General features: G+C 41.2%; 1 protein-coding gene across 1 annotated transcript in view; it reads left to right on the top strand.

Annotated features, from left to right (window-relative positions):
• The window catches only part of ISM1 (isthmin 1), a 35,442-nt gene extending 18,165 nt beyond the window's left edge, over window positions 1-17,277 (top strand). Inside the window, exons 2-6 of the mRNA XM_015857141.2 lie at window positions 1,425-1,661; window positions 8,402-8,669; window positions 11,575-11,718; window positions 13,763-13,852; window positions 15,444-17,277. Of these exons, the coding sequence (XP_015712627.1) occupies window positions 1,425-1,661; window positions 8,402-8,669; window positions 11,575-11,718; window positions 13,763-13,852; window positions 15,444-15,961 (1,257 nt within the window). The 3' untranslated portion in view covers window positions 15,962-17,277. The remainder of the gene's footprint in view (window positions 1-1,424; window positions 1,662-8,401; window positions 8,670-11,574; window positions 11,719-13,762; window positions 13,853-15,443) is intronic.
• Window positions 17,278-18,127: the final 850 nt, after the last annotated feature.

Below are 18,127 nucleotides of genomic sequence, written 5' to 3'. Positions count from 1 at the left end.
AAATGTGCACAGATTTTATTGTAAAATCTCTCCAGAGGTCATTTTAGAACATTCTGTGCAAACAAACACAAAATAAAGGAAAAGGCATTGGAACTGCTGCCTATTTGAGACCTTAACAAAAGGTACATTAGCTTAATTTGAGCCAGAGGAGCTGGATGGAGGTTGTGTTTAACCAGATATGCTGGCAAAAACATGGTAAGAAGAGCCAGAACCACATGTGGCCACTTCACTTTAACTGTGCTTGTTTTAAAAGATACGTCTTTAACATTTACCCTATCCACGCTTGCTGTCTCTTTATGAACTGAAAATAAAAGCTCCCCAGGCAGTCATACTAAGACCTCAAACCTAAATTTTTTCAGCTGAGTCAAAAGCAAAACCTATGTTCAATCAGCCCCACACATTTTTTGTAGCCATGAGATTTGACTTGTCTGCCTCCTTTTTTTTTTTTCTTTTTTTTTTTTTTAATACCCCAAGTCCCCAGGCCAGTCCTAACCCAGGGAGTGTTTTGATACTGAATGTAGCTCCTTGGTGAGGTCAAAGGCAGTGACAGCAGTGCTACTGGTTCGAAGGCAGCCTGCTGTAATAAACTACATAACCCAAAAGTACACTCAGCAATAGCAAAAGCATTAACCGCTGACCCACAGCTTGGTGAAATTCAATCCCACCATTAGGCAAACATGAAAATAAGATCCCAGAGGAAGGAAGGAAGGTTCAGATGTTCAAGACCAGAGAAATCGGGTGAGAAAGACAGACGGCTAGATGGAAGTTGTTGCAAACTAATGAGAAAGAGAAGGAAGCTCCCAGTTCAACACAGTAGGACCCTTTAATGTCATGAATTTGAACTAAAACTTAGCAGACGGGGGTTTTGCAAACTGAAGTGCTCTGTAGTAAAGACATCCTTCTACCATTTTAGGGACATAGAATCATGGAATCATTTGAGTTGGAAGGGACCTTTAAAGATTAACTAGTCCAACTCCTGTGTAATGAATGTAGACATTTACAGCTAGATCAGGCTCAAACTGGTAGAACTTGATTTCAGAGAGTTTGCTTCAGTTGTTCATGATTCCAGATCTGCTTTAAGTTAGATGCTTGTGTCTGTGTGTTGGTGTCACTTGAAGACTGGGATGTTCCAGGAACCTAATAGAGCTAAGCACCCAAATTTGACTTAATTTTCTGATGTGTCATATGGTTACAGATCCACACCAGTGTAACTGAGTATATTTCAGTGAGAATGAGGGGTCAAACTCATGAAACCTGAGAAAATATATCATAAATCCTTTGTGTTTAAAAAACTAGCTGTGGGTCAGGATGCCATAAGAACTTCTATTTGCACTCTGTAGTCATCATTAGCAGAAAGCTGAACATGGGGGCTCTGGCAGGACTGCACCTCAGTTGTTGTTATAGCGCATTGCTTTTTTTCCCAGAACACACTCACTGCAGATGACCATTCTCCTGAAGACAGCTTTGCCCTGAACCCCGAGGACAGAAGAGAATACCCTGATCTCCAGGCTGCCCACCGGCCATTCCCTAAGCAACGATTCAGGCAGGAAAATGGGCATACATCCTTACAAAGAGATGGACCTAGATCTTTCCTCCTGGATCTCCCAAACTTCCCTGACCTGTCAAAAGCAGATATCAACGGGCAGAATCCCAACATTCAGGTACAAATTTATGCTAACCTGTGATGTTTTACAAAGATCATTTTATTGAATCAAGTGAACTTTCAGCTTAGCTTCTATGTCATGCAGTCAGAATACCCTGCCTCTCTACCAAAAAGAGATTGTATATCTTTGGATATTGTTGATTGCAGAACGTGAGTATCAGTATAGACCTATCCATAATACTAAAGGCATCTTTGCTTTAATATTTTAGAATATGTTCTCTTCTTTGGTATTAAATGGGTATTTTCAATTCTGCTTTCAACTTTCCATTGTAAAATCTTTATGAACAGATTCTCTTCTGGTATGCCATTATAAAGCACAACTGTCCCCAAATGTTATAAGACAATATGTGCAGCAGAAAGGCTATGTCATGGCCTGCACCAGTGATGGGGCACCTGGTGGGAAGGCAGGGCCAACCCAGGGGAGCTCAGGTGCACGCAATATACCTGAGTAACCTGAAGGCCTGGAGCCAGGATCCACCCCTTCCCAGACCTCATTTAAGGATTGGCAATGGAGCTAAGGGTATTTTGCTGGAGATCCCTACTTACTAGAGGTCTTCTGAAGGTAAGCAGTTTAATTCTGTTGTTTCTGTGGATGCTGTATTTGGGTTTGTTCTCATTTGCTGCAGCCTAGGATTGTGCTAGTTCACTTTTTTTGCTATTCTTTTCCATCACACTACTGCATTATAATAGGTCTTCAAGTTACTTCTCAATATGCGCTCCTCTCTATAGAACTAAACCTCAGAATCAATTTCTGCAGCAACTGCCCATAAAAGAAAAACTGTCTGCGAGAAACTTTGTTATATGTTATTCCTCAAACTATTCTTGGGTTTGGAATGGCCTCTTGCAAGCCATTTGCATCTTAAAGCTTCAAGGCTTAGAAAGAGGAAAAAATGAGTGATTTGTTTTTAATTCAGAACCTTAAAGCAAAATTGGCATTAATAAGAAGTCTTTTTTAACTGAAACAATAAATTGAAGTGTTGTTCTGCCTAAGATGTGCTTATAAAAACAATACGCTAATAGAACTAGTTTTCTGGTTAAATAAATTCCTGGCTTCTTGCAATTCTCCAGCCCACAAAATTACCATCCTTTTGATATGTCTAAGAAGTACATACATAAAGATATAATAGACCTATTCGTGAGAGAACAAGCTGTCTCAAAGTCAACACTCCATTACTTCATAGATGGCTCAGAACATTAAGAAGTCTAACAGATTTGGATCAAGTGCAGGTCTAGTATTTGACAGGCCAAGGTAGTAAACAAGTTCAACATGCGGTGCCTTTATACATCCTTCCAGAAAGCTGTAGGAAGAGAAGGTAGGGAAGCTATATGAGCCCCAGATTGTGGAAGGAGGTAAGTAGTATAAAATCACTGTTTGTATGTAAAGCATGAAGGAGGGCAAGATGAAACAAAAGCCTTCTCTGATTCATGACAGCATTTAATGATTAGACTTACTCAAGGAACAGATAAATGACTGGAGGATGGAAACATTTCCCTGGCTTGTCTTTACAGTAACTGCTTCTGCTATGACCTCTTTTTCCACCACCTGATGCTGGAAATGTGTCAGCCAACTAAGTCAGCAGTTTTGCTGGACTCTGAGAACTGGAAAACCTTATCCTGTAGACTGGAAAACATTGGGCAACATTAATCCCAGAGCTCTTGCTTACACGTAAGGATCAACTTTTTCAGAAATAGGCTGCCTATGTTCTGCATTACTTAGTCAGCTTATTCAGGTGCATAAGATGTGCAAATCTTCCTTAAATTCCTGGCTGACACTCCTGCAGCACATTAGGCCTTACAAAGATAAAAATCTCATTCATCTACTACAAAATCATTTGTAGAAATGACTTTGAAGAAATTTTATTTCTTTGCCTGAAGGGGGGGGGGGGGGGGATAAAAACGAGTTATAGTGAATTCTTGCTTATGAAGTAGTAACTTACTTATCTGAATGATAGTGATTACAGTTAGTGACTAGCAATTTTCTCATCAGTTGTTTGGCAAAAAAAAGCAGAATCAATACTCATTTTCTGTTTTGCCCACCGGCTTTGGGGTTGGTGAGATACAGTCCTACCATTAATTTAGGATCATAGAATCATTAAAATTGGAAAAGACCTCTAAGATCCTCTTAGATCTTAGCCATCTAAGATCTAAGATGGCCATCCGCCATCTTAGCCATCCGCCTACCACCAGCATTGCCCGCTAAACCATGTGCCTTAATACTACATCTACCCATCATTTTCTGATCAGCTCTTCTAACCAGCCTTTTACAGCATCTCAGCTGTTCTCTGAGGCCTTCCTATCATTAAATTAAAACCCAGAAAAGTGGAGAGTGCATGTTCCTTTTCTTGTTCCTTGAGCTGGGTCTGTACCATGGAGAACTCCCTGCTCCAAAGCCCATCTCCCTGGTCAGTCTGTCTGCTTTACTGTGCTCACTGCAGAAGCATGGAGCAGCCATGTCAGGAGCTAAGTTACTTCTCTTAGCAACCTGGAAGGATGAGTCTTGGCAGAGCAGGGTGCTGGAAAGCCACAATTAACAGCTTCCAATGGTGGAGCTGTGACCTCTGCAGTGATTTACTGTCATAGTGTAAAAAGAGCTTGCCACAAAGTGCAAAATTCAGGCCAGGGCTTGGGACCAGAACTTGAATTGAGGAATTCAGATAGGCCCATCAGAACAAAAATGTCAGGATTTGAGTCATGTTGCCTTTGTTGCTCCAAGCAAACTTTAATACTCTTCACTTTCATCCAGTGAGTTCAGAAAACCACTGTAAGCAAGCTGTCGTGACATTACCAGAAGTGATTTTTCATCACTACTGTATAGGTGGTAAATATACAGATGTTAACAAAGATGGTAATAAATTTACAAAAGATTATAAGCAAGAGGGAAGCTAACCAGTGGTGATGCCTTCACTGTGGAAGCTGGGGCAGTCTTCACTGAAGAGCAATCTCCAAGAGATGCTGCCTCAGTGAGGGTCAGCCCTTAAATGAGGTCTAAAGGAGGTGGAGTCAAGCTCCACCCCTTCTGGGAGCACAGCTACATTACTCTCACCTGTGCTCCCACAGCTGACCCAACACTTGCCTCAGCTGATTAATCAGTGGTTCAGGCTGTGATTACCAATCTCCCATACATCTACAGACATCATTTTAGCTCAACTGTTATGTGGTGTAAGCATAAATTTATCATTTCAGTACCTTATAATTAACCAATTTCTGTTCTGATGTTACAGTATCTACCTTGCTGACTTGCATGTACCCATCTTAACAGAATGGCAAGTTCTGCACTGAAAGTTTGCATTCGTTTCATGAAGGAAACAGTAGAAATGTCCCAGAACCCACGGCTTGCACAATACTGCTAGTGGACTTCTTCCTGTAACATTATCTCCCAGTTGCTTAGGGCAATGTTTACACCATTAAAGTGAATTCAGAAACATTGTCTCAGTAAACAGGACAAAGTACTTAGAACTTTTTGTGCACTCCAGCAAGTGGGGATAATATTTATCTTCTGTATACTTTTGGCCAGGAGAGAATTGGATGTTGGTGTCTCAAGACATCTGTGCTTGATACATTTATTTCATTAGAAGTCCATTCCAAATGTGTTGTTTTAATGTACCTATGCCAATTGCTTTTAACAATTTTTAGAGGAACATCCTTATTTATAGCTCAACCAACCATAAAAGAAATGGCTTCACTTGAGGGTTGAATATTTCTGGAGATGACTGTGGATTTATACAAGAGCCATGTTACCACAGACATCTTGGGAAGCGTGACAAAAAAATAAATAATCATCTTTGCAGTTTTGATAATCTCTGGAAGCGGAAAACAGGGAAAATGAAGTCTTGAAAACAGTTTTCATGATAAAAATACTAAACAAGGTCTATTTCTTAGTTTTTGAGAGAACATGTTTTTATTGGAATCGTTACATGACAGGAAAGCTTTTCCAGAGCTGTCTTAACTGCCCCCTTTTTAATGACTACGGTTCTGGATCTCATTTCTTTTTATTATTTTTTTTTTTCCAATTTTTTTAAATAAAAAATAAAGCCACCACAAAACTATATGGAAATGTATTTGCCTATTGTATATATGTATATGCAGTCATAGGCTGATGTTGTTAAGGTTAACTGTAAGTAGTGGAAGAAAAACTTTGCATATGCTGAGGTGGATCTCTCTTGACCTCTTTTTAATTCAGACATCTCTTATTGTGATAAAGAGATTACTGATTGTCTCAGGCCTTAACTACTTACCTAGTTCATGGGTGGCAAAGCACCACAGTCCTGCAGGGTCAGTTACAGTCACGCAAGAGGAAAAGTGACTAAGTGCAAGGACTCCTACCCTGCACAGGTATCACTGAAAGAAGCACCGTATGCTTGCACACACTCTATGCCTACCCATGGCTCTGAGTCCCCCCAGTGGGGTGTAGTTCACAGTTTGTTCTTCATTAGCTATCAACTCTAAGCTGTAGAGTAAGGACTTAGAGCTTGTGGTGGCACAGTTAAATTCCTCACACCTTGTTTTCTGGAGAACTCATTTTAAAAGCCTTTTTAATAAACCTGTTTTGTAGTACACACAGCCTGATTGCAGATGTGTCTTGAAAATAAACTGGCAGTGCTGTTGAAGGTCTGATGAGGTCTTTTGAGCCTGAAATTCACCTGGTAACACATCATCAACTAATGGTAACACATCTCTCCTAGGAGATATGGTTTAGGGGTTTCCTGTAGGTATGGTAAAGGGAGGATGGTTGGACTAGATGATCTTATAGGTCCTTTCCAGCCCTTTGATTCTATGATTCAACATAGCCCAACAGAAGCCCCTGTGTCTCTACAAACCATCTTCTGCTTCAAATGCCTTGGAATCCTGAATAAATGTTGTAAATCCAAATCCTTATGGTCACAGTCACATAACTGCAGTTTAGCAAAACAAATGGAATGATTGTCAAGTACTTATTTAAAAAAGAAAAAAAAATGTTTAGTTTTTTTTTCTATTTGCTGAGTCATTGCTTACAAGGTTAATGTGGTCTTAAAACAATATTTGTTACCAGAGTAAGTACTAGAGTCATACTAATTTTCACATGGTCAGTACTAAAGCCCTCTGACTGGCCAGCAGTGCAGTGTTACCCACTCAGTAGCATCATTTATTTTCACTTATTATGAAAACTCTGTTTTGCTTGGGTCAATGCAACAGTTTTGAACCCCTGAACTAACCCTGTTTAGTTTTCAGACTTATGAAATCCGTTTTAATTCTTGGTCTGTAGAAACTGAGGTTAATGAAGTAATCATTGTGATTCTACATTTAGTCTGGAAGTAAAATATCTCTTGTGTAAAGATGCTGTTAGGCTGAAAACGGCTCTTGCTCTTTCTCCCAGTGCCATTTCGTACTAGCCTCAAAGATATTCTGCTTCATTAGCTCTATGTCTGTCTATGGTCAAAGGCAAAGTATTGAACTGATTCAAAATTCTCCAAAAAGGATGCACGAGCATTGTCTTGTCTGTTTAGTTGTGGTTGCTGTTACAAAACTATGGCATCAATTCTTTGCTTTGCATCCTACAGTAGATTCCTCTGTAGATCAACCACAGGTAACTCTAGAAACTTTTTCTTGAATGGGTCTTATAACCAAAAATGTAATTATACATTTTCCTGTTCTTAAATAGCCCAGTTTTCCTGGAGTACTATCCTGAAAGATTGTTTTTAAATCTGTAGAACATGAAGAATACATGATAGGTATATCTGATACTCATTTCTGTACTGTGCTTAGCCAGTCCAATGTAATCACTGAACCACACCAGCATGAAGCATCAGAGCATTTCATGATTTATCTGTGGCTGTGATATGCTTGAGTCAAGTCATAGGGCCAAGGTTTCTGATGGCTAGTTCCTTTTTCTACCTAAATAGCCACTTATATACGTGCACAATGTTTATCCAAGAGTTATGTAACTGCACATTGTTCAGCCCAAGTAATCAAGGGCTGTCCCTATGCAGCATTACATTTGCACTCTTGGTGCCTGTGAGAAAATGGGGCAGCAAAATATGAATCTTGACTCTGGGTTCTGCAGAAGTCATGAGTGGATCATACAGCATTACCCTCTGCAGCACAGGAGGACCTGCAAGTGACTTACATAGCTCTCAGCTTTGTTGTGTGGTTTCGTATGGCAGGGCATGATGGAGACACAGTGCAAGGTGGGCAGTGTATGAGGTGGCTGAGCTGCTGCTACAGGGCAAAGCAGGTGCAAACCTGCATTGATCCAGTGCAGACTGTGGGCTATATCCTCCACCTTCGCACCCATGGACTTTCTTAGCCCTATGCTACATCAGTCTAAGCCTTTGGAACAGGCTCTGCACACTGGTGTGTTTCATGCTTGCTTCAAATTCAGCCCCAGTGTATTTAGAAGAACTGACACCATTTTTTTTTTTTTTCCTGGTCATAAATGTCCAGGTCTGAACATATTTTCCCCATAAGGCAGAAATTTCTGCTGCAAAGGTTTTAGGCACAGCATGGGTTATTATTTTGCGTGGTATTTTTCCTAGCCTTTGTTCCAAGGTCTGATTCAGCAGAGGTAGCAGAAGGAATCACTCAGCCTCCGCATATCTCTGCGCTCAGTAATCCACATATGGTTTACAACATGCTAACCCTACGGTGTTATTCAGTCCCCTTGCAAGGCAACATCGGTCATTTGACTTTGCTGTATAGAAAGTCTCCCTGTGACTAGGAGGTGACGGTGACAGGCGGGCTGCTCTCTTTTGAATCCCATAGGTTACCATTGAAGTGGTGGATGGCCCCAACACAGAGACTGACAAGGACCTTCAGAAAGAGAGCAGCAAGTCTAGCTGGTCAGTCTCATCACCTGACTGGAGAAACTGGTGGCAGAGGTCCTCCACCTTGACTCGCATGAGCAGCGGTGACCAGGACTATAAGTACGACAGCACTACTGAGGACAGCAACTTCCTGAACCCTCTCGGTGGGTGGGACGGTCATGCACCCAGTCACCGGACATTTGAGTCCAAGGAGCAGCCAGAGTATGGTAAGTTTGTGTTCCAGGCCTCTTATGGGCATCTTGGGATTGTAAAATGAGTTTGGGGGAAATGAGAATGGTGAGGCATTGCTGAAAGCACGCCAAATGAAATAGGATTTTTCAACATGTGGCTTTTGTTCATCAGCTTTTAAATACAAATCTGTGCAGATGCACAAGCTGTACTGTGGTAGCTACATTCCACTAGTAAGTCTATAATCTTGAAAATCATACCAGTTATCCCATAAGAGGGTCTTTTTTTAGCCCTAAGTGTGCTTTTTTTAAAAGCAAAGGAAACAAGGTTTTGTATTTATTTTTAGAGTAAGGATAAGTACAAATTTAGAATCATGCAGTGGTTTGGAAACTAACATATAATTATTGGATAAATAAGCAAGATCTAAAACGTGGTAGTGTTTGGTGGATACATAAATAAGATGAATTATGTTGGTGCATGTGTGGGGAGTGGCACATGCAGCAGGAACATTGTGTATTTGCGTGTGTAATTCTCTTCCAGATGTGTCATGGTGAAAACAATTGTTTTCAGCTTGTTGCATGAAATGGTTGCAGAAACTAGAAGCAGAGAGGAGCTACATTTGCACATTGCCCGAGTAGGGTATAACTATCCGCATGGGAAAGACTCGAGGGAGGTGAATTAATATGTGCCCTTCAGGAGCCACAGGTAGATCAAAGCCTTGCTGTTTTATGATAATAAATAAATAGAATTAGTTAGAGCAGGATTTCAAAGCCAGAGTATTTGTGGCACTTGTGTTGCAACAGCTAGATACTGCAGAGTGGCTGTTGTGCGTTGTTCCATCTTAACTTTTGCCTGTTTATGTCCTAGAGCCTTAACACTCAGAGAGCCTTTTCATAGAATGGTGTGTTTAAATGTATACATATGTATTACATTTTTGTGGCCAGGAGATTAAAGCCTATCCCTTCTTTTTGCACCTGTGCTTAGTTGTGGGCACACTTATTGCCAGGAACTCATATATTAGGTGGATATTCTTTTAGGCAAAATAAAATTGCTATCACAAACAATAGTTGTAGAATTAATAAGAACCATGTATATATTAAAAATAGGGAGAACAGGTTGAGATCTAGGAGAAAATTCCACCTAGTATGTTTAATAGTAGCTAGGTACTGTGTGCTTTTTAATGCAGTATGAAGGTGAGGTAGGCAGGCCTGCAAATGATCTTAGAACTCTTTACCATACACCAGGGCACCTTACTAATTGCAAGAAATTCTTGGCATTCTGACTAATGTAAAATGTTGTATGCTTCTGGCCTTTGCCAGGAGGATGTTGTAGTAGATCATGTCTGCAGGGAACTTCTATGCAATTCCAGCCATCTCACTGTTCACGTTTCACCTTCCTATCTGCTTTATCTTGCCCCTGCTGAAATGTACTGCACAGTGACCACCATTGGAAAGGAGAACAGGATTGAGAGAGAACAGATCTGAAAAGGTCTTCTGCCTGTTCAGATTGCTGTAGTGCCCTCTTGAATCAGAATCACGTGTCACTGCACACAGACAGTACTGCAGGCATCATCATTCTGCACAGACACCTGATTCAAATGTGGCATATTCCCAGGCAGCATCAGTGGAAGAAAAGCACATAAGGTCCCTGCCGTGAGGAACTTGCATCTAGGCAGCTTGCTATGAATGACATATATAACCTTTGCATACTCCTGGCAATAAATATTTAATAGCACCCTACAGAGTTGTTGTCAGTCATTACATATGGTACAAATCAAGTTACATGTTCTACTAACCAGCTCAGGAAGTCCACAGACAGCATGGAAGTGGGAATGGCGTGTAGCATGGAGGCCTTTTCAGACAAGATCTGGCCCTGCATCTTGCCAGTGCCTACATGGTCAGCCTGTAGCTATAGAGCAGGGCTCTGTCTGAGTCACTAAACTCACATTTGCTTTGCTGCTGCTGTGATTGTAGCCCACGTGAGTGGAGCCACAAGCTGCCATCACAGGGCCAGCTGAACACACATAGATTACAGAGAACATGATTAAGCCATGAGTTTGTAGTGAGACAAAGCTCAGCTGGTGAGGCTGAAAGGCAGTAGGTCAGTTAGAATGGGAGTGAACTGGGGCTGGTTTGTGAGCTCCACCTGGTGCCCTTCACAAGGTGGGATATGCAACAGACATAAGAGACTGGATCTAAGGAGTTTAGATACTTGATAGGGGCACCAAATCTCAGTGGTGCAGACTTGGTACTGATTATCTTGGCTGTTTACTAGAAGACTATAACCTCATGTTTCCACTGCAGAAGACTCCTCCTACTTAGAGTCAGATTTGGTGCTATTTAATAATTTGTGTGGACCAGTGCAAATTGCAAGTTGTTCTTGGTGCAAGATGACTTTGTAGATCCCTGCATTCATGGCAGCATTCTGGTAATATCTGTTTCTAGAAGAAAAAAACTTACAATTTTCATACATGACCCTCAGCCTCCCACAGTCCAACATCCATGGTATCCTAAAAATTAATTAGGTAAGTTTTGTTGTGCTATTGCTGTGTGTTTTGAAGAGAAGAAAAATGAACTGCAATTTACCCTCTAGTATTAGTTTGTGATCAGAAAACATATTCCTATATGCAGGCAAATTACGTGAGTAGACGTGTACTGTTAGTCCATGACCCAGCTCTGCAGCTGAGGAGTCTCAGTTGCCAAAAGGTCAAAAGAGAAAGGAAATATTTTTTCAAATAATGCTGCATGCATTTCCCTGAGGAGCATCAAGTGTGAAAACCATTTAAACAGCAGTCTTATGCCTGGCACTTAGCCCGAGCATCAGGTAGAGACATCTGGATTCCATTCCTATTTTGCCTTCTTAATAAAAAACATTACACACAGTAGTTTTGGGTAGTAGGAGTTGTGTTTCTTCATTTCCTTCCTCATCTTTGTTTTTATACAGATTACGTTGATGGTGAGGGAGACTGGAGCCCATGGTCCCTTTGTAGCGTCACCTGTGGGAGCGGCAGTCAGAAGCGGACGAGGTCCTGTGGATATGCCTGTACTGCCACTGAGTCACGGACCTGCGACAGGCCAAACTGCCCAGGTTTGGTTGTGCTAGCAGAAGGGCAATGGGGAGAGGTGGTCATGGGAGTGGGAGAAGAACCCTACTGTGCGTAAAGCCAAGGCCCCATTGGGTCTTTGGCTAGGTAGGAGTTCTGTTGGGAAGAGAGATGTTGATTCTCAAGGGCATTTATGAAATGGCAGGTTCTTTGCTGGTAATAATATGTCTCCAGCTGCAGTTTACCATCCCCTGAGACTTGAAAGATAAATACAGGCTTTTTTTAGATTACGGCAGTCATTTTTGTGCGTAGTACATTTTGTATTCCAAAGGGTGTAATCTACGCTCATGTAATTAATCTGTGTTAATTTTAGCATTTCAAAACAGCTGTGCTGTTGCCTCAGTGAGCCCGTATTTTGCTACACAGTGAGTGGACATGCCTGTGCTTTGAGTAAATAGCTCCCCCACTTATATGGCTTTTAAGATGTGCGCCTAACATATCCAGAGTTACTGTAAAACTCCTCATCTATATGTTCTTTTTAACATGAAGAAAAAAAAACAGCTTTAATACCTGTTCATGTTTTACTCAAGAGATCTTGTTATTATTGGGCTCTTGTCCTTGGAAGTCAACAACTATGTTAAGGTAGAAATGTCACCTTAATGTCACCAGCTATATTTTCCAGTATTTATTACCAGCTAGCATCAAATGGGGGCAGACTTGAAAGAACATATTATGTCATATAACAGACCCCCAACGATCAGCAAGCAAAATATATTCACTCTTTGAACCTGCGCTGACATTTTAAAAATGACAAGGGCAAAGCTCAGCTTCTGCTGTTTATAATTCCAGCAGTGAATTACTGCCTTGTAATGGATTCTTGTGTATCTATTATTCTTCATCTGCTGCTGGAGTTAAGGCAAAATCATATGATAATTTTATTGAAAAGCTGCCTGAGGCTGTTTTGAAGCTTTGCAAGCCACTATTATGCCCTGGTTCAAGAGATCAGGAGAAAGTTCAGTGGAAAGAAGATGGATGGTGAACAGACTTCATAGTTATCATGTATTAAAGAGCTTTCTGCTCTCCGTAGACATTTTTAAGTCAAAGGGGGAAAAAGAATAGTGTTCAAACGCTTCTTTGAAGAGATAATTGTTTTAAGGCTACAAAGCACAGACTGGGGAACATTCGGTTGCTAGGCAAGGTGAACTAAAACAGCACAGAAAGGACGCATGCTTCAGAAGGATCAAGTCATATGTTCTGGAAATCCATTTGTGCCTCTGCTGATAGCAGACACTTAACTGGTGATCGCTGGAGGATCCTGATCTTTTAAGATCCTGATATTTTTATTCCGTTGCTTCTATAGCTGTGATATTGCTGCTGGAGCTGGGGGTTGGGCTTGATAGGTGAGGTTATTTATCCCTTGCCTACTCTCACAATTCAACTCCTAATACTAGGAGAGACCAACAAGTGCCATTCTTCTTGTATTAGCATCTTGCTTTCTTGCACTTCCTGAAGACTGATTGCCTGTGTATGGACATGAATTTATACACCTGTCTTCAGATATGTTGCTGTGATTTATGACATGACACAAACGCTGTTTCCCTAGTGCTCTATAGTTGCTGCTAGGACTCATGTATTTATTTTGTCAGCCATTTGTATTAAGTGCTTTTGAGACAATGCTGGTCATATAAAACTGACCAGGTGGAGTGTGTGCAAATGTCCTAAACTGAATTACTGGGAGCTGCTAACAAGCCTTCAGTCTAGAAAGACTAGGAAAACATTGGTTCTGCCATCCATCCCTGCACCAGGTTCAAAACTAAAAAGTTTGCTGCTGAAAAACAATCTAAAGTTTAAGAACTTTTTACCTTGGGGTTAAGCTAATATTTTAAAACAGCAGTTAGTTTTGCAACACCCCAGATTCCTTGTTCATTATACTTTTAAATGAACGCTCCCTCCAGCAATAACTTCAGAATGCTTCTTTGACTAACAAGGCAGGTTTCAGAATGGGGGGAGGAGGAGGTGGCAGGGGAGTAGTTGATTTTGTTTTGCTCTAATGGGAAAACACCACCACCATTAACATGTTTGCCATAGGGATCGAAGATACCTTCCGGACAGCAGCCACAGAAGTGAGCTTACTTGCTGGGAGTGAAGACTTCAATGCTACCAAACTGTTTGAAGTTGGTAAGCAGCTCTGTCAATCTTCCAGTAATAGATAAGAGACTTTCTTGAGTTTTCCTATTGTGTGAGTCCAACATTTTAAATTTATTGTAAGAAAGTACAATGTGAAAATGGTTGTTTATTATCTTACTTGAGTTTACAACAGGGACCTACTCACCTTCATCACAAACTTTCATAACAAATTTCTGTGCTGTTCACTATGAAATTGTGAGTCTCTGTCCTAGTTCAGAAAAGAGCTGTGAGTGTCCATGCTAATGGATGGCAAAAATAAAACACTGTTTAGCAAGGAAGATACTATAAAAGCAATTTAAATACAGCTGTCACATTAAAAATGAAATGGCAATAACTTTTACAAGCCTGAATAGCTTTTATAATGGTGTGTTCTGCAGTGGGACAAGTCAAAGCTATTTTATAGGGCATGACTTGATACCTGGTGTATCTAAAATTTAGCCCAGCTCTCTAACATACTGATTCCATCCCTCTAGTGAAACCATGCGGTGGCCACTCTTAAATGCTGGTGGTAACGACCGGGTAAACAGAGCAGTGCTGGAGCACAACGGTTAATGACAGCTGGGAATGGACTCTTTAAAGAGATAGAAAAACAAAATACAGATCACTAAGTAAATATTTTGCAGGAATGTTTGCTGTAAGTGCTTCAGGTCCCAGTCATTGCATTACTTGAGTCCTGCTTAGTGTGGAGCAAGATGTGCAGGGTTTCTTAAATCCCACAGCCTGACATGAGCACCTTAAACAACATTTTGGGCAGGAGATGTTTGAATGGGTTCTTTCAAGACTTGCAAAATAGTAGAAGGCCAGTATTCAGTATACTACTAGGCTATAAATCTCTTTAATTCCAGTTATAAGTCATGACTTTGGTGCCATTAAGTACTCCTAATGTACAGACACTGTAATATTATGTCACATCTGCCCATGTAGAATCTGAATCATTTCTGGCTGCACTGGTGAGAAGTCAGCCAAGAAATATCCCTTTGGGAAGATGAAGAGAGGGGAAAAAAAGTATTTTGTAGTTAAAAGGAAGATGTAATTAGGGCTTAATAATAAAGTTAAAAGTAATCCAGGCTCTGCTTGCCATATTGCTGTTTCCAGCATAGTAAGAAAATATTTTAACATCTGAATCTGCTGTTCTTACAGAGGTGAGTGTATATACAAGGGCTTTAAACCAAAGACAGACTTCAAAGCTGTGGCCAAGTTCAGGGAATGCAAACTCCCAGTGTCAGTTCTGTTGCTTGTAAAGCTCTGACAGTGTCTCTTGTGCTGCATGGGGATATCAGAAGCTGGGATAGAATTTGCCAGGTAAAAGAAACATTGAGGATTGTTACTGGCATTGGTACTGCAGTTTAACTCAGCGTAGCACTGATGGGGCCCTTGAAGTCAGTCACCTCTTCGATTTCTTTATGAGACAGGAAAGCTCCTTAACACGTTGCAGACAAGACAGTAAGGTTTTGCTACTGCCCTTGGTTTCTTAGGCAAAGCACCAGAGCTGAACAGCAATGCTTTACTCATTTGTTATCATACCGTATCAATTGAGCTGCTGCATCGTATCCTAACCTTTCCATTTCCTGCCCTTAAACAGATACTGATAGCTGTGAAAGATGGATGAGCTGCAAAAGTGAGTTCCTGAAGAAATATATGCACAAAGTGGTCAACGATCTTCCCAGCTGCCCGTGTTCCTACCCCAGAGAAGTTGCGTACAGCACTGCTGACATCTACGATCGAATTAAGAGGAAGAACTTTCGCTGGAAAGATGCAAGTGGTCCAAAGGAAAAACTGGAGATCTATAAGCCTACTGCACGGTACTGCATCCGCTCCATGCTCTCTTTGGAGAGCACAACACTGGCAGCTCAGCACTGCTGCTATGATGACAACATGCAGCTGATTACCAGAGGGAAAGGGGCAGGTACACCAAACCTGATCAGCATCGAATTCTCAGCAGAACTCCATTACAAAGTGGACATGTTGCCCTGGATCCTCTGCAAGGGTGACTGGAGCCGTTACCATGAAGCACGGCCTCCAAACAATGGGCAGAAGTGTACAGAAAACCCTACAGATGAAGACTATTACAAGCAATTTCAAGAAGCAAGGGAATACTGAAGAGGTTTTCCTCTTCAGACAGAAAATAGCATTCATTTCCTGGATGCCAAAGAACTGATAACTGCTGCTGCATTATCTCCTTGACCGGGGCCGATCAGTTTCTTTCTAATGAATGTGTATAGTTGTAATATAATACATAACTATTTTTCATAGTGTGTGTAATTTATAAGCACATATCTCTCTATCTCACACACACCTATTTTTACATACAGACATACATAAAACTTGTCCCGATAAGATTTTATACTACAATAATGTTCATTTAATAATGTGCGTTTTGCTTTATATGTGAGATGGGGGGAGCAGGAGGTAGGGGTGCAGCTGCCATCACCGTCAGGACCAAGGCCTCAGCTGAAGAGGGCATATATTCACATTCAAAAGTTATTAGAAACAACGGGGTTGAAAAATGTACTACTCCATATGGGAATGATTTACAGGATTAATACATGTACAGCATTAGTTTTCTCTATGAGAGATTTCATGACTAATCATGTCTAAGAAAGGAAAGGTTTTTGGTTTGTGTGTGTTTGGTTGTTTTGTTTTGTTTCGGTTGTTGGTTGGTTTTTGATTTTACTACAATCCCTCACTAGCAACTGGAATTCTTTCTGTTACTGTCCGGGTCAGGTCCTCACTGTCCACCTGGGGCAGGCCTGCAGGGAGGGAAAGTTGTGACTTTCCTGTGAACCAGAATCAGTCCCAGAGCAGTGGTTCTCCAGGAGCTGCTACAGCTCCAGATATGTAACTACAGCTGACAGGGCCAGGGTCTTATGCTGGAAAGCAGATCTTCAGGGCAGTTACCTGTAAGCTAAGCATACTATAGGCCACTGGAAGAGTGAAGCCCAATGCTTAATATAAAGAGTGTTTATTTTTTCAGTGATATGGAATGGAATACACATTTCTAAGAATTTCCCTCAGATAGAGCATGCACCCAGCCTTTTTCTCCCCTCTTTATCATATGCTGAGGGCACAGTACCCTACAGAAGAAGCTGTTCCTTCAGGAAGTTGTCTGGGAGGGACTATGGTGAGTTAAAACTTAATTATTATTTTTTTTCAATAAAAGCTGGCATTATTTTTGTAAAGTATTTATTGAATTATAACAATAGTTCACATATGGGTTGTGTCTCTAACATGAAAGGCTTCAGTAGATGGAATGCAATGGCCAAGAATGACTGTTGTTAGGCAAAGATTTACTTCCAGATTTTTATAAAGCACATGTTTACATACATGACCCTGTAATGAAGTGGTGGATACCTGCGTTTCTATGAAAGATAAAAATTACACCACGGGTAAATAAATATTTACAGTTCCATCCCATACAAGTCTGTCTTGCTGCACGTCAGTAATGCTTTCATTTAGAAAACTAAGGCTAAATGTCACTAGAGAGATGTGTATTTTCGGATTGCATGGTCTGATGCCCATATGTGCTCTGCATGTGGAACCACACACAGCAGTAAAGCCAACCTTGCATTACAGTCAGACTGAAGACAGCCATGAAAGACAACTCCTCTCACTATATATGTGAACATATACATGCACACTGTGAATCTCTGCACTGTCTCTGCTGGCCTTTCAGGTTCAGGCTGATTGCAACTTCCTGGACAGATACATGCATCTCCTCCCAGCAATACCTTATATGTAAGAAGTCTGCTTAGTGTGGTGTTAGCCACCATCAGGATGGTGGCTGTCTGCCCAGGAGTCACAACTTAGAAGGCTAAAAAGCAGCCCGGGGTTCAAACACCCACCCACTCTGACCAAAGGTGCAGGGTACGTGCTGCAAAGCTACTCCTGGTCTGCCAGATCTACTTTGACAAGCTGCAAAGCCACTGCTCTTATGCTCCAGATATCCAGAAACACAGCAGCCTAGGCAAAGCTATTGCAGATACACAGCAACTGAGGTGCCGAGATAACTTCAGCAGCTGGGAATCTTGGCCAAGACATCAGATCTCCCCCCATGCAGGGAGGCATGGCTATGTTCTAGCACTAACTGGTAGCAGTGCAACATGGCAAGTTGAGCAAGAGGGTAAACATAGGGATTGCCCCTTAATTTTTATAGGAACCAGGTTTTGTAAATTCTTGCAAGGATGTGTGAAGGAGTCCTTAGCTAACTGAGCCAGTTAAATTGATAGCAGATGGATGAAAACCAAAACAACTCCAGGATCAGTCACT

Source organism: Coturnix japonica, chromosome 3 (genome assembly GCF_001577835.2).
Source record: "Coturnix japonica isolate 7356 chromosome 3, Coturnix japonica 2.1, whole genome shotgun sequence".
In the NCBI taxonomy this organism is placed as follows: Eukaryota; Metazoa; Chordata; class Aves; order Galliformes; family Phasianidae; genus Coturnix; species Coturnix japonica.
Note: the sequence above shows the minus strand (reverse complement) of the source record. Positions and strands in the feature narration are given on the sequence as shown.